At 38.1% G+C, this 16,055-nt stretch overlaps 1 protein-coding gene across 1 annotated transcript; it reads left to right on the plus strand.

The window, feature by feature from the left end:
• Positions 1 to 246: 246 nt before the first annotated feature.
• atp6v1h (ATPase H+ transporting V1 subunit H) lies at positions 247 to 15,100 on the plus strand. The gene is made up of 14 exons (XM_029524762.1): positions 247 to 297; positions 1,056 to 1,207; positions 2,266 to 2,365; positions 3,121 to 3,210; positions 3,611 to 3,724; positions 4,369 to 4,473; positions 5,414 to 5,473; positions 6,452 to 6,549; positions 7,502 to 7,694; positions 9,476 to 9,654; positions 10,035 to 10,160; positions 10,487 to 10,588; positions 11,247 to 11,360; positions 14,705 to 15,100. Exons 2-14 carry the CDS (start codon positions 1,104 to 1,106, stop codon positions 14,772 to 14,774), a joined length of 1,455 nt encoding a protein of 484 aa, XP_029380622.1. The 5' UTR covers positions 247 to 297; positions 1,056 to 1,103; the 3' UTR covers positions 14,775 to 15,100.
• Positions 15,101 to 16,055: the final 955 nt, after the last annotated feature.

Genomic DNA, 16,055 nt, shown 5'->3' on the forward strand with positions numbered 1-16,055 from the left:
GTCATCAATAAAATCTTACCACATTTTCTAAGTTTATATATTGTGGATACAAAGTCTTAATTTAGGATCAAAATTAAACGTAAGTACACCAAAACATTTCACAGGAGACACACCACCATTACCGCATACTTACTGAATAAATATTATTCATGAATGAATGCATCGATGAGTTTAAAAACGGTCCGTTTCGTTTGAATCGATGCAGCGTCGAGGAGCGGAGCACGTGACTGACGGTCACATGATAAACGGTGACGTCGGGCTGTAGTCTGTCAGCTGTTTGCTCAGGACAGTACCAGGGTGAGTGTTTCATTTAAATTCCAGTTGGCTCGTTATATTACATTCTTCTGACATTAAATGCCGTGAGGTTTGGTAAACATCTGTTCGGTCGGATCCTGTTATTCTAAAAACATTCCTGCTTCTTTGGCTCAGAGTGGAGCTGAAGCTACGTTAGCACAGCTAGCTCAGGTTAGCAGCCGCAGCTAATTTTGTCCGACAGTTGGGCTAACGGTGACATCTGCGTCACCGACAGCACGAAAATGTGACAGTCTTGTGTTTTTGCTTTGTGTTTGGCTACAGTCTTGGTGGAGTTTAATGTAAGAAGGTCTGAGCCGTGTGAGCTTCATCCCAGTTCATCCCTTCATCATCAGTCGTGACATTGGTTAGCTTACTAAGCTAACATGACCTGCGGCTAACAGTCTGAGCTGCAGCAGATGGACTAAATAATGTCATAGCTAAAGTTTTAAGACTAAATCGAGGCTCACCGTGTCTGCCACAGGCCTGAATACTTAGTATTAGTGTTTATATATTCTTGCTTCATGTCAGCTTTCTGCCTTATAGCTCTGTCAGCCATTGCAGGTCGGTCTTAAACCGTGTTTCGTCCATCATTAGGAATATTTACAATCTCCATATGATATATTGTTGGTTGTTGACATGTTGTTATGTGTAATCTGTCATTTCTGGCCTGTACACACCTGCTGATAACCACCCAGTGTTTGTAATGACGCCTCTCATGTTGAGATGCTGTGGTGATGTTAATCTGGGTGTTTCCATTTCAGGCGGCGTTGGATTTTAATCCTGATTTACTGTAGTGGACACATCACAACATGGACATCCGCGGCGCTGTGGACGCTGCAGTGCCCACCAACATTATTGCCGCAAAGGCAGCTGAGGTGCGGGCCAATCTGGTCAACTGGCAGTCCTATCTGCAGTAAGTACAAACTACAACAAGTACGTCAAATTAAAATGCAATTCTTCATCTTCAACCGCTTATCCGTTTCTGGGTCGCTGGGGCTGCTGGAGCCAGTCCCAGCTGAGTTTGGGTAACGGCAGGGTACACCCTGGACAGGTCACCAGTCCATCGCAGCACCAACAGACAGACAATAAACATGCACATACTAATTTAACCAAATGGCTCACTGACATAAATGACCAGTTTTTGTTGCTGCTGTTAACTATGGTCCTGAATCTTTTATTACAGTAACAGTAGGAAGAAGGGTCAAAGTAGACTGCATTGTATTAACAGGCAGTTACAGTATTTTGTCAACCACATTTACATATTCTTTTTTGCTTTGGGTAACCAACATTTAATGATATCAAGAAATTAGTAGGGATCCTTTGTCCTGATAGCCATTAGGCTTTTTAACACCTCTTCCCCCTCCCATCTCCCTCATCATAACTGGCCATGTGCAATAACAGAAATTGTTTGTGTATCTATTGTGTGAACCGCAGAATACGTAAGTTTCCCCCAGGCAGATGAAGAATGTCTCTATCTACTGCTTTAAACCAATATCTCAAACTTTATTAGACAGGATAAACTCTGACTACTCTAATCCTTTGAGTATATCACTGCAGAGACATGGCATTATGTTAACCAAAACGCAGCTCTACTGTCGTTAGTGTGTTGTGATTCACTGTCTTGAGTGAAACTTCCTCTTTGAGCTTGTGTTTTAATGCAACAAATCTGACTTGCCTGACTCAACACTTCAACAAATCATCTGATTTCTTTATTCCTTCTTTCACTCATTGTGGAAGTTCCATACATGGTGTTTTGCCTTCACAAGAACATGTGATATTTCCAGATTATTGTACAAGCTTCCCTTGCAATTAGAAATACCATGCTAGTTGCAAGGCAAATTCTAGCCCTTCAGTGTTATGGCTGAAGCACAGATGTATATGTTATATGTATTGCTCCCATAGTGACTGAAATGAGTGGCAGTGCACACATCATGGTGTCTCAGCCTAACGTCTCAGTGAATGTTCTTCTAGGAGTCAGATGATCTCAGTGGAGGACTGTGAGTTCATCAAGAAGTTTGAGGTGGCTAACTCAGAGGAGAAACAGCTCATTCTGACCAATGAAGGGCATCAGGTATTTTACATTACTATATTCTATTATTACATATTATCATCATTTATATTATTTATGCATGTCTGGATTTTTAGCTACATGGTCTCATTCACTACGTGACAAGGCAGTGCCCCGTTTTGCTGTCTTCATAGCTTTAGTTCTCAAACAGGAAAAAAGTTTGTCCATCTTTATTCCTTATCTTCTGAGCCCACAGTTCTGATGCATCAGAGTTAGACACAGAAGAACTGTGATAATGGGTTCCCCATGTGATAATTATTACAATTAGCCCTACTTGTGTCCTGCTTGATAAGAAACCATCCAAGCCCTGTTTGAGACATCTGTGTGCAGCTGTAAACACAGCGTGCTGTTCCTTGTTCATTTCTTTTCCACCTCCTCCCTCAGCCAAGAAAACCAATATGTGACTTACAGTTATGATGTAAAACCACTGAAAAGTTTTCCTGCTTTGTTTTCAGACAGCAGCTTTTCTATGTACTCCTTATTGATAGAATACATCATCTTGAACACACCAGTGTCAGAACACTGACTTTCCACATGGCAAAAATTAAATGCTGTGTACAATACACACAAACCCGCACAGACACTGCTGAGGCCTGATTGTTGAAAAATACGCTTCAGACACACACATTCACTTCAAGCTTGTGGAGTTTGAGAGAAGCCAGGCAGAATAAAAGCCAGTTTTTTTTTTTTTTTTTTTTTTTTAGCGTTAAATGGTTTTGTCTCTTTCTGAGTCTCTTTTTATCTGCTTGTTTGCTCAGTGTGCAAAGACCTTCCTCAATCTGATGGCCCACATCTCCAAGGAGCAGACGGTTCAGTACATCCTGACTCTGATTGATGACACCCTGCAGGTAAAGATGCAGACCCCACTGACTTTGGCCTACTGGGTCATGCATGTACATGGATGGAGACAATTTGAGAAATCAGTGCAGCCATCCAAAAAAAATGTAGGCTCAACAATTAAGAGAATTTTTTTTTTTCTTCTTTAATTTAGGTTTAGTATGTTTCAAACATTCTATCTAATAACATGATAGCTTTTGATTACTTGAAGAAAACCCAGATTGATGAGGGAAGGATGTCAAAATTGGATGTTTTTGCTGAAATGACAACTTCAGAAAAGTGATTAGTGTAGTTCTGAAAATGTATAAAAAATGTGTTGCTTTGTCAAGAAATAAACACATTGTTGAATTATGAAATGTATATTTAAATTATAATTAATCTGATACCTTGAACTGAACGTCACTTCCTCAGGAGAACCATCAGAGAGTGAACATCTTCTTCGACTATGCCAAAAAGACGAAAAACACCGCCTGGTCCTACTTCCTTCCCATGCTGAATCGTCAGGACCTTTTTACTGTCCACATGGTGAGTTACCAAATAATAATTACAATATAAAACAAACTCAATACAGGGCAATTCAGTCTTTCTCTACAATTTGAACCTTACACAAGTAACAAAGTTAATTACACATAGCTATAGTGAACTGATCTTATTTTTTTCATGTGAAACTGTATTCCATTAAGGTTTTTTGTTGCCATGAATTTTTCATAACTGCTTCCAATCATAGCACAGTATTAGTTATCCCTCACAGGGTAACCTTCCTTTTTTTTGTCAATGCAATACAATAAATGTAATGATTTTTCCTGTCCAGCCTTTTAAAAAAAAAAAAAAGCTATCAACCAAAAACAAACTGAGCGCTTATGATAAGGCACATGCCTCAGTTAATAGTACCACCAGCCTGATGACAGCCAGTAAGTGCCCCAATCAATCCCGCTGTCATGCTCACTCTTGCTTGCTTTTAAATTGCAGCATCAATACTTTGACACACACTGTCCCCCTGGCAATGGGAGAATTGCAGCGCTTTATTTGTTCCTGTCTTGTCATGGGACACACTTGCATTTAAGAAGCTGAAATTGTTAAACTGCAAAATGATGGCTCTGCTCTTGACATATACTGTTTGTTGGTTGTCCATGCATGCCAATATGAATAAAATGTTCCTTCTATATTAGGCTGCGAGGATCATTGCTAAGCTGGCTGCCTGGGGCCGTGATCTGATGGAGGGAAGTGATCTGAACTACTACTTCAACTGGATCAAAAGCCAACTCAGTTCACAGGTACATCAGTCAGAATTGTGATGCAAAAATATGTGGTGACATGTAAAAGACTTTTTATGAGTAATCCCTACTGAAACAATGGTCACTGTGTATGGACTGGCATTATTCACGTGTAAAGTCTTAAACTGCTTTGTCATTTTACAGTGTGTTGTTGTTTGTTTGTTTGTTTGTTTGTTTGTTTTTTTTTTGTTTGTTTGTTTTTTTTCCTGACAGCAACTTCAAATTTTTATTTGTTTTCATTTTTTTCCATGTTTTTTGTGACTAACAACAGATGACTTCAATAAGAATCACCAATAATGAATTTTCAGGGTACATGTTGAATGGGTGTGATTAAGAAGAAATTAAGAAGTTTGATATACTAATGTTATTGTGAACTGTTGTTGTTGTTATTATTATTATTATTATTATTATTATTATTTTGTGATTATTATCTCTTGGATTATATTTTCTTAGATATTAGGACACCGATTTCTGGAGACAATAGCCTGTCTTTCACATAGTTTATTTAAAAGTTGTTTTGTTTTTTTTGTTTTTTTTTCCTATAGAATAGGATCTAATAATCCAAAAAGATAACAAATCCTAAATTCTATCTCTATTCTATCTCTATTATTTATTTATTTATATATATATATATATATATATATATATATATATATATATATATATATATATATATATATATATATATATATATATATATATATATATATATATATATATATATATATATATATATATATATATATATATATATATTATTTTTTTATTTTTTTTTTTATTTATTTATTTTTTTTTTCTCTTTCTTTCTCTTTAACAGCCAACCATCAAATCAATGAGCATCCACTGTCACTGACATGTTAAGTTCAGTCACACGAAGAGATGGCTTGTGAAAAACTTTGCTATGCCTATTGCCTATTTTTTTTTGTTTATCTCTCATTAGAACCTACATGGTACAGGTCCAGAAACAGGCTCTGGCGCAGGAACTATTTCCCCCAGTGAAGTGAGTATGAGTGAAGTGTGTCTTCAGCCACCCTGGCGCTTCCAAGAACAAAGGCAGGGTTTGCCAGCTGCCAAATGTCAGCTGTCACTGGACTTTCATGTCTTTTCCTTCCCTTCTTTTTCTCTCCCATCCTGCTCTTGGGTTCAGTTTTTTTGTATAATACTTCCAGAATGTTGGAGACCTGTGCCTTTTTTTTTTTTTTTTTTTTTTTTTTTTTTTTTAAAAGCTGTTTAAGGGGAAATTCTCCATTCAGACAGCATGGTGTTTGCAGCGCCTGGTTGGTTTTAAGAGTACAAAATTGCATGCTGTAAACCACTTCGACTTAATGCTGAAAGTGCATGATAAACACGGCTTTTGTTGTACATTATGATAATGAAGGTGACTGGAGCAGCATTTGCACAGCAGCAGCATCCTGCCATTATGCCAGACCTTGTCAAGCATAGTGTGATATTTCTGAGAAATGCATTCAGAAAGATATTTACAGGGATGCTATCTAATAACTGAACATCATCTTTTTCTCTGCATTTTAAACCAGGTAATCTCTGCTACTCTGCTCCTCCACGCTTTTGTCCTCCTGTTGCCTGTTCTTCTTGCTGGACGTCTTTGCTTTTGTTCACTCTTTCTTAATTAACAGATTAATGCAGTCTATTTTCTCCTCTCAGCTTTCTCCACTCTAATCTCAATTTACATTATTCTGCTCAGGTGTGATGGGACAATTTTCCCTGCTACTGCTATGTATTGTACTATTGAGTCTGTGATCTAGCATGTGTCTATTTAGAGATTTGATAGACTGCATGTGTAATGCCTCAGGTTTCATAGGTGATGGTAATGCAAGTTTTGGATTGGTGTTCTTCGATGTGCTGTCTCTGCTTGTCAACTACTCTGTATACTTGACCTTCACACATTCTGTGTTTTCCTGATTACATAGCAAAGGCTCACACTTCTGATTGAGTACATTTTTGCTTCTGTCCTTTGCAGAGCTCTCAGTATGTCCAGTGTGTGGCAGGGTGTCTTCAGCTGATGCTGAGGGTCAATGAGTATAGGTTTGCCTGGGTGGAGGCTGATGGAGTCAACTGGTGAGTAATGACTCCTAATAAACAAGGTTACTTTTACCTTGTGAAAGAGGGGGGGGGGGGGTCTATAAATTTTTTTTTTTTTTTTGTAAATTGCCTCATAATTTTTTGATGTCAAATTTGGAATTGGAAATGTGATATTTTGGAATTAGCCACTTTATTTAGTTGATGCGATGCAGTAAGATGGTCTGTACTGTCATTGTATTTATATTAGACACCTCATGTTTGATATTTATCACCTGACACCATAAATAGTTTATAAACTGTAGTAAATCTTAACAAGCGAATATATACTGGAACTTTGAACTTTCTGTTTATTATGTTTTTTAGCATGAAAAGCGTGATTGATTGTTCAAAAATGCTGTTTTGGTTGTGAAACGTACAATTATATTTTGCTATTCATATATTGGAGTGCTAAAGTCGGAAGTTCATGTATTTACTCACCTGTGACAACACTATTGTATATTCAAGAGCCAGATTTCTAAAGGCAGAGCACAGCTGGAACAGTTTGACACACTGAGGCAGGGAAAAACAAAGCAGAGTAAACAGAGTAATGGAAGACACACTTAACCTAACACTTCAAAACTACCCCTGCTACTTAGTTTGGATCAGATAATTAATATACATCCATGAGATCCACATCTCCGCACTTACCAGTTATTTCTGTAAATGCATGACTCACCGTAGCTGTGATCATTAGTACTGTACTCTGAGCAGCTCTTCAGTCCAGAGGGACTGCATGTCTTATTTCAGTCATCATCAGCAGTAATGGCCTGGCAGCATGTTTAAAAAAAAAAAAAAAAACAAACACCTGAAAATCCCTCTTAGTTAACACGTAGTAGATGTTGATTCTCTCTCTCCCTTTTTTTTTTTTTCCCTCCATATTTAGATTTTTTTTTTATTTTTAATTTTTTTCCCTTAGATTTGAAGAAATGAATTTCTATTTTTCTTTTAGCATCACGGCAGTGCTGAGCAACAAGTGTGGCTTCCAGCTCCAGTACCAGATGATCTTCTGTGTCTGGCTCCTGGCCTTCAGTCCTCAGCTCTGTGAGCAGTTGAGACGCTACAACGTAGTGCCAGCCCTGTCTGATATCCTGCAGGAGTCTGTCAAGGAGAAGGTCACTCGAATCATCCTGGCTGCCTTCAGGGTATGTGGAGAATTTCTCACTTGTTCTGTATGTCAGCAAAATGCCATTTTCTTCCTGAATATGTTTAATCCACACTGGCTGAATTTCTTTTGCTCTAATGAGAGCACACAAGAAAGATTTCCAAATAAGCTACATCTCATATTCTTCCCTCCGAAGAAACAATTAGTCAAAATTATTTAGTCTCTGTACTTCGTCACAATAAGAGCAAACTGAAATGACAAACAGCACAGAATATTTAATGTTGTGATAAGCACCCCGGACACTGGACTTCCCCTGCTGCTTTGTGTCTGCCAGATAATGAATTCATCAATGGCTCCACAAACCATTTCTCCGCCCATGTCTGACAGGGTGCTGGCACTGGTCTAGAATATCAGATCGCATCCTCAGGTCTTTGTTAAGGAAAAGTATTGAAAACAATGGACATCGGACATTTTCTGTCATTTTAAGGGAAGCAAATTGACTCCTGTGCTTTTAATAGACCTGCTCCCACCTTTTGGGTGTCTTTGCTGAAACAAATCAGTTCTGTGAGATTATGTTGTGCTGTATCTTGTTCACTTTGGTGGATTGCATGTGTTCCTGCTTTGGTTTAATTTCCCCAAAGCTCATTCATCACAACTTTCGAAACAACTGTTTCATAGCCGATGCCACACAATGCACATCTGTTTTTAGTTGGTCAAGTTTGTAGTTATTTGTGACCGCTATCTTTCAGCTAATTAAAAGCAATGGTGGGCAGCGAAGGGAACCTCAGAAACATCTTGACATTGGGTTCTCCCTAGAGTTATTCCACATACCTGACAGTGTTCGTTTGACGTAGAGTAAGCACAGCTACCAAAACATTGTCATCCTCCAACAAACGGGGATTTGTTTTGTTGACAAAAAGGGGCTCTCCATGTTGGGGTGTCATTGAGGAAGTTAGGATATTGCATGGAATTCATTGTGCCTTTTACAAGTATTTTCAGCATGTTTCTGCATCTAGACACTTTTCCCAAATGTCCTAATTATGCAGATGATTCTGCTCACCACAGGGGACCAACAATGTGACCATCTGGAACACGTCCTCAAATGCAACTGTTTGAGATCTTTTGTTCATTACAACTAAGTTGTTGCTCTATTGTGTTTTTGTTGTTGCTGTTTCTTCTTCTTTTTTTTTTTTTTAGCACATTTAACTTAACTCCTGTAAACATGAAATTTCTTTTTACCACATGGAGGCTCTCAACATTTACTTCAATGTGGTGTTTATCAATTTGACAAGGACGTTGTGAGCACATCACATGTTCTTGTCATGGGTTTTGTAAGTAGCCAGCTGTTACTATGGCCTCAATGAAGGCTTAAAGGTCACAGTATGGAATTCCATTTATTCTACATAATAGTCGGAGGCTGCGCTTCTGGAACATTCATTATGAAACATTCTGGGAAAAAGAATAGCTTTTAGTGATGTGAAATGCACACAAATACTACAGAAACAGAATAGCAACATAAATGGGACTCTTTTATTTCTGACAGATTTTTGTAGCCTGGTAGTATATACATCATTATCATTATTTATGTAATGTAATTAAATATGAGGCTGGGAAAAGTAAATTACCAAGTCTTTCATAAATTGACACTGACACTCAATTGTTATTAATGATTAACGGTTTGTTTTGTTCATTGAGTAATGATTGAATTGATTCATTGTTTCAGCAGGACATTGAATTTACATACTCATTCATTGACTGATTCAGACAGTTAATATCAGATTTTTATTATTGAAGTCGTAAATGTGCAACATGTTCTGACAGAATCTTCTTGAGAAATCTTCAGAACGAGAGACTCGTCAGGAGTACGCTTTGGCCATGATTCAGTGCAAGGTCCTGAAGCAGCTTGAGAACCTGGAGCAGCAGAAGTACGACGACGAGGACATCACTGAGGACATTAAGTTTCTACTTGAGAGGCTTGGAGAGAGTGTGCAGGATCTCAGGTACTCAGTCAACACCATTTCATGAATTCCATGTAATTTTTAAAAGTGTACCGCACCATTCACTTTTTAAAATTAGTCCTGCTACAGCGAACGGATTATCAGAAAATCTGCTCAAATCAATAAAAGTAAAACCTTTAAATTTGTATTTTTCAGCAATTTGTTCATTTGACATTTTACTGTACCCCATTAAAATCATCTCTCCATTTAGACAGATGAGAAAAAGTAATGCATCAAAAAATAATCCCACCCCCCATGAGGAACAAATAATATAAGTGATCCTTGAACAGTACTTTTTTTTTTTTTTTTTCTTCTTCTTTTTTTCTTTTTGAACAAGCTTTTTCATGTTCCATCCGTTTCATTTGTGTACTCTTCATCTGCAGCTCATTTGATGAGTACAGCTCTGAATTGAAATCCGGCCGCCTCGAATGGAGTCCGGTGCACAAGTCTGAGAAGTTCTGGCGTGAGAACGCTGTACGTCTGAACGAGAAGAACTACGAGCTCCTCAAGTAAGATGAAGCCTTGATCTGCTGGGCCAGAAATCACTCTAACCCTGTTCATTACTTGTTGGCGTTTCAATCAACCTCAAGTATAGATTGCCTTTTTTTATTTACCATTTTTGTTTTTTGTGTGTGTCCAATTCAAGGACTTGGATCAGAAATGAAACATCAATTTGTGTCTCTGTTCTTTGGTATATCAGTACATCCTGATGGATCTGTTGATATTCAGTTAAAAACCACCTCATCACTGCCCACCCTATTTATCACCCCCCCAAGATCTCCTTTTTGAAGCAAATAAACCTTTCTATTTCAATGCCTCTGTCTGCCTTCAACAGGATCTTGACAAGGCTGTTGGAAGTGTCTGATGATCCTCAAGTCATAGCAGTGGCAGCTCACGACATTGGGGAGTATGTGCGACATTACCCTCGTGGCAAAAGGTGAGGAATCAGTCTGTGAAAATCAAATCGCATCTAAATGTGAAGCCACTATAACTACTGCATCAGATTTGGAAAGACATTGAGATACACATTAATATGAGAAAACAGGAAAGTTGTTTTCAGTGATTGATTCTTTCGTCTTTTTTTTTTTTTTTTTTTTTGCCTGCTGGCTGTAATAAAAACATCAACTTCAACTGAAAAATAGCCACCGCAGGAAGGCTGAACACTCCTGTTCTTGTGACTTCCTTATCCTCTATTTTTAGGTGTGAGAATGGATGATAAAAAGATCGATGCTGGTTTCTCTTGTCTTACATAAGTCTTATTTTCCAGTTGTCAGAATCCCACAGCTTGTTTTCACATTTCCAGACTCACCTTTGTAATTAGATCCCAGTAGGAACATTTTACGTGTGTGTACATTCATCCGCTTTTGATTTCTCACTTTAGAACATTTTACTTTAATGCCACACCTCACACTTTATTTTTTGGTTTTTTATTTTTAATTTCCCCCCCCCCCCCCCCCCCCCCTCCCTCATTTCTCACAGTGGTCTGTTGTCCTGTTTCAATGCATTATATTCAGGCTGGCTCCGTTTACATGATGCCAAACTACTGAATAACTTAATTTTTTTTTTTTTTTTTCCTCTTATTCCTCCCATTTCAGGGTGATTGAGCAGCTGGGTGGAAAGCAGCTGGTGATGAATCATATGCACCATGAAGACCAGCTAGTCCGTTACAATGCCCTGCTGGCTGTGCAGAAGCTGATGGTCCACAACTGGTATGAGCACATTCACAGCCTCACTGATTTGATTGAACTACTGATCATGCATTTAGTGTCATTCGTAACAGTCCCCAAGTTTTTGACTATGAAACGTCTGTCAACATCTACCTTGGTAACACATCAATATTTATCAATATTTTCCTTGTCAGAAAGTCTGTTGTAGTCTGCTTGTGTATAGAAGCTTGTATACTTTTTATATCAGCAGCAGTATTTTTTTTTTTTCCAAAACGTTGATCTTATTCTACTATTATTATTATTATTTTATTTATTATTATTTTTTTTTTTTAATCCTCTATTAAACCCCCTCACCTGCATCATCAGTTTAAAGACCTATTTACTTACTAAAGCACCGGTCAATTCTTCTTTACCATTCATCCGTATTCCTCTTGATCCAAACACTTAACTCACCATCTTCTGTGTTTTTTCTGTCCATTGGATTGCTTGGAAACACAAAAAACCAACAAGCCATGAGTGAAAATGTGTTAGTTTTGCTGTTGCTATCTAAAACACACTTAGCTCCCTGGGCAACTGTGAACGGTTGAGGTGTGTTTAATATCGGAGTGTAGTGCTGTTTTCCCATCTCAGTGACCTCAATGTTCCTTGTATGTTCACTGAGGTGTGAGCATCATATCATTCACTCTACCATAAAGGTTTTCAGTCTGGCTTCATTAACTGAGGAAAGAAAAACACATTTTCAATATCAGACCCACAACAGAAAGCAACTAGAATGATAATGTGAGAGATCTTTTTTTTTTTTTCTGTAATAAAGATAACCATTGCCAAAAGAGGATACATTTTGAGATGTTTACCCAAAGTTCAGAGTTGTTCTGTTCCTTATACCTGCCTCTTATAAAACAGAAACACTATGTGAACATCCAGTGAATCACGTTTCGATCGTGGGCCTAATTTTGTATTTTTCAATGGAGGACTGCAATAAAAGAACAGAAGTTAGGTCAAATGGGAAACACCTACTCAGGCATTAAATACTCTAAATATTCTAATAAAATATTTTATACTCAAGTGAAAGTTGATTTTCATTGGAAAATAGATATTTTATCACTCAGGCATTGAATGCCACAGCGTGTTATTTTAAAATGAAACAACGAAAATACCCGACTGTACTGGGTGGGAGTTCTTTCTATTAGTCCCAGCCTGCCTCTCCTCTCCTCTGTTTTCATGACCTCAACAGGATCTATCCATTGGGGGTCTCAGTATTTGTTTTTGGTACATCGAAGTGCGTGCAGGCTACACTCGCTGTGTTCATAAAACAGGAATGCTTATCTGTTATAACAGAATGGGGGAAGTAATACTGGATGGTGTGAACGTCAGAAAGGTCTCCAATGACTCCACTACTCAACTGATATTTTTAAAGCAGCACACCACACCCGCTGTCGCCTCGAGTGGGCTGTCTTGTCATTGTTTCCATGGTCTTCTCATCCTACATACCAAAGGCCCCTGCTGTCATGACAACAGCACAATGAATGTGTGAACTGGGGGAGGGGGAAAAATTGTTTTATCCTTTTACCTTTTTATAAAGATGTTTGTATTTTGCTTCCAGATCGTGAATAAGTTTTGAATGGATGGAATTTTTTTTCATTCAGCTCAATGCTGAAGGTTTGTCCTTGTGCCGAACTGGACTCGGTGTCTAGACTGAATCAGAATTGTTTAAACAGAAGATCCAAAGGTATATTATTAGATTCCATCTCATACTGCACCTGGCTTTTATGGCCTGCAAAATATATGAATGTGTCTTCAAGATCACAGTGTGCTCCCTTTTTTTTTTTTTTTTTTTTTTTTTTTTTTTTTACAAAGCCTCAGGGAAGGACAGAAAAAAAGTACAATAATGAAAACTAAACCTTGGTGAAAATTTCAGGGGACCAAATTCTCTTTAATTTATATTCATCTCTCTAGTCCATATTTTGCTGACCCTATTTGTCTTCTTACATTAGTTGACACAGCTTCTCCAAAAAACACCAAGAAGGGAGGGTCTTAAGTTCATATGCAAACCGGAAACATTTTCATAAGCTTGATAATTACAAAGTGTGAAGATTTACCTTTTACCAAGACGTATTTAAAACGACGTGAACAATCGGCCTACTTGCAGTCACAGACTGGAGACTACTTGTGCAATTTGAGTCTTGAGTGCAGATTTTTGAAAGCACCAGCAGCCACTAGACATGATCAATAACATGATCCAGCATCCTTATCGCATTGCTGTTCAGCAGCTGCAGTGTACCACTTCGCTTGTTATGATTGGCTGAAATTTGGTTTGAATTTGCATTTTGGACCGTACAAAATAGTCTGCCACATTGATGTAACACAATGTGATGTGATTGCTGTCTGAAGGACAAGGCGCTGAGTTCTGCATTTCCGCAGAACGGCATGCGTTTCATTGCACTTAGAGATGTGAATAATCCCACCTTTTTGAGGTGTTTTACTGTGCAACAGCAGTCAAAATGAGACTGCATGTTTTTCATCATGACGTCCTTTCAGCACATTCAGTGACACCCAGTCATATTCTGGCAGACGTGGTGGTGCTCATGGTCAAGCTCAACGTCCACCATGTGCATCTGCTCTGTTAATTTACCTGATAAACTGACAAGTCTGAAGTCAGTGGCATAAAGAAAGTAAAACCAAGTAAAAGAAATCAGTGTTATGTGGCCTTTTTATAAATATAAAAGTGCAGAATATGAGAGAAAGTGATAGCCTGCAAAAACACCAGTATTAGAGGAGCTCTGGCTGTTAGGCCCTAACATCTGTTGGAAAATATAGACTGCCATTATTATTTATTTATTTAGCAACACTCCATGATTGTACCATCAGGTGTGTTAGCCAGCCTTTTCCACTTTTCATTTTCGGAGAAGCATTTGAGAGCTCTGATAGCACGGAGGTGAGTGTCATGACAGCATCTGAAGATGTTACTGCCAAAGATTGAAACCTGAGTGTCTATCTATTCTTAACCTTTCCAAATTACTGCACTGTATTGCAACATATAAAAAGGGATCATGTCTGGGTCAGAATTACATTAGAAAGAAACTGCCAAAAAAATTCCAAACTGGTATCAAGGATAATTGTTTTAGCCAAACAGCTTTTTAAGTTTTCATCTGACTGCAGAATACTTAAACAAAGAGGTCACAAAATGAGGTTAGATTAAGTACGTCACATAAATGAATTACTCTCTGGCTCCTGGGGGGCTGTTATTTAGACAAAACGAGACATTTGAAGGTGTTGCCAATGGGAGGATGTAACCTAACAATGAGCTGTTTTATCCAACAGCTGGTTGGAAATTAAAATCCATCTAATCAGCTATAAGAGTCTGATCTGTTGTTTTTCTGTCGCAGGGAATACCTGGGAAGACAACTGCAGTCCAGCGATCAGCAGCAAGCTCCGGCCGTAGCAGCTCGAAGCTGAACTGTCCGTGTGTGTTTGTGTTACTGTGTGGATGAGTGTGTACATTGGTCTTTGCCATTTTAATAATCAGCTGTTCATTTTGTGTAATGAGGTAAAAAAAAAATAAATAATCAAATGGTGTGGCTTCCTCCTTCATCCACGCCTCAATGGATCCTCAATGTTATTTGATTTCAGTGTTGTGGTTGGTGTCGTGCTCTCTCAGCTAAGTGAGGTGTGGTGATTCAAGTTGCACTTTATGTCTGTGATTCTGTATAAATCTGCAAAAATATTTAAGTCTTAACCCCAGAACACTGTATGTGTCCCAATAAAGATACTTGTCTATGGTGCTCCTGTGACATGAATGCCTTTCCTGTGCAGGATTCAGGTTACAACAGCCAAATAACAGAGATGGGTTTGATAAGACTGTCTTCTTACCAGACCATAATTAAACAGCTTCCAGGCGTTATTTCATTTTATTTCATTCCATTGTCCTGTTTATTCACATCTTCCCTCAGGCCAAGGAGAATGCAACCTTCACTTGTTTAAAAAAAACATTTTTCTTTCTTCAGTCTCTCCAGTTGAAGGTCAAACATTCATTTGATTTATACTAAAATGTCTTTTTTGACTTTTCACCAAAACTCATAATAGAATGGATTCAAATGGCAAAAGTCCTTCATGGACATCAATGAATTTGCATGCTATCCTGTCCCAGCTCATAAGATTCAATGCAGCTGCTCTGCATGGCGTTACGTTTGCTTGCAGTATAGCGATTGTTACATTTTGGGTTTTTGAATTTTCAGTTCATATTTAAAAACACTTGGGAACATAAACTTTTGAATTCTCTCACTTTCACCTGATGAAAAGGTAAATACATTTTTATTAACAATCATACGTGAAACAAGGAAGTTTGGATTCACTTTATGAAATACTTTCTTTGTGATCCTTCTTCACACCAAACTTTATAGTATGTTTGTTCCATATCCATCCAGCCCTCTCCGAATCTTTCCAAACTGTTTCTTATATTTGGTAATATTCTTCTCTGAAATTTTAAAAAGGACCTGGAGAACTTAGATTTTCTTTGCTTTGTGTTTTGGATCCTTGTCTTGTTGACTTCACATTCACACTGTCTTATACGGTGAGAATGTGAAGTAAATCAATTGTGGAGTGTTCCCATCGGAATTGAAATAGACTCTGAGGATTTGACTCTTTTTGCTCTGACCTTGACTGCTGTTCAGGATTACAGCTCGGTCCTCCTACAGCCACAGCTGGATGTAGTAGGTTTATACGAACTGACTGAGACTG

This window comes from Echeneis naucrates, chromosome 17 (genome assembly GCF_900963305.1).
Source record: "Echeneis naucrates chromosome 17, fEcheNa1.1, whole genome shotgun sequence".
Classification (NCBI taxonomy): Eukaryota; Metazoa; Chordata; class Actinopteri; order Carangiformes; family Echeneidae; genus Echeneis; species Echeneis naucrates.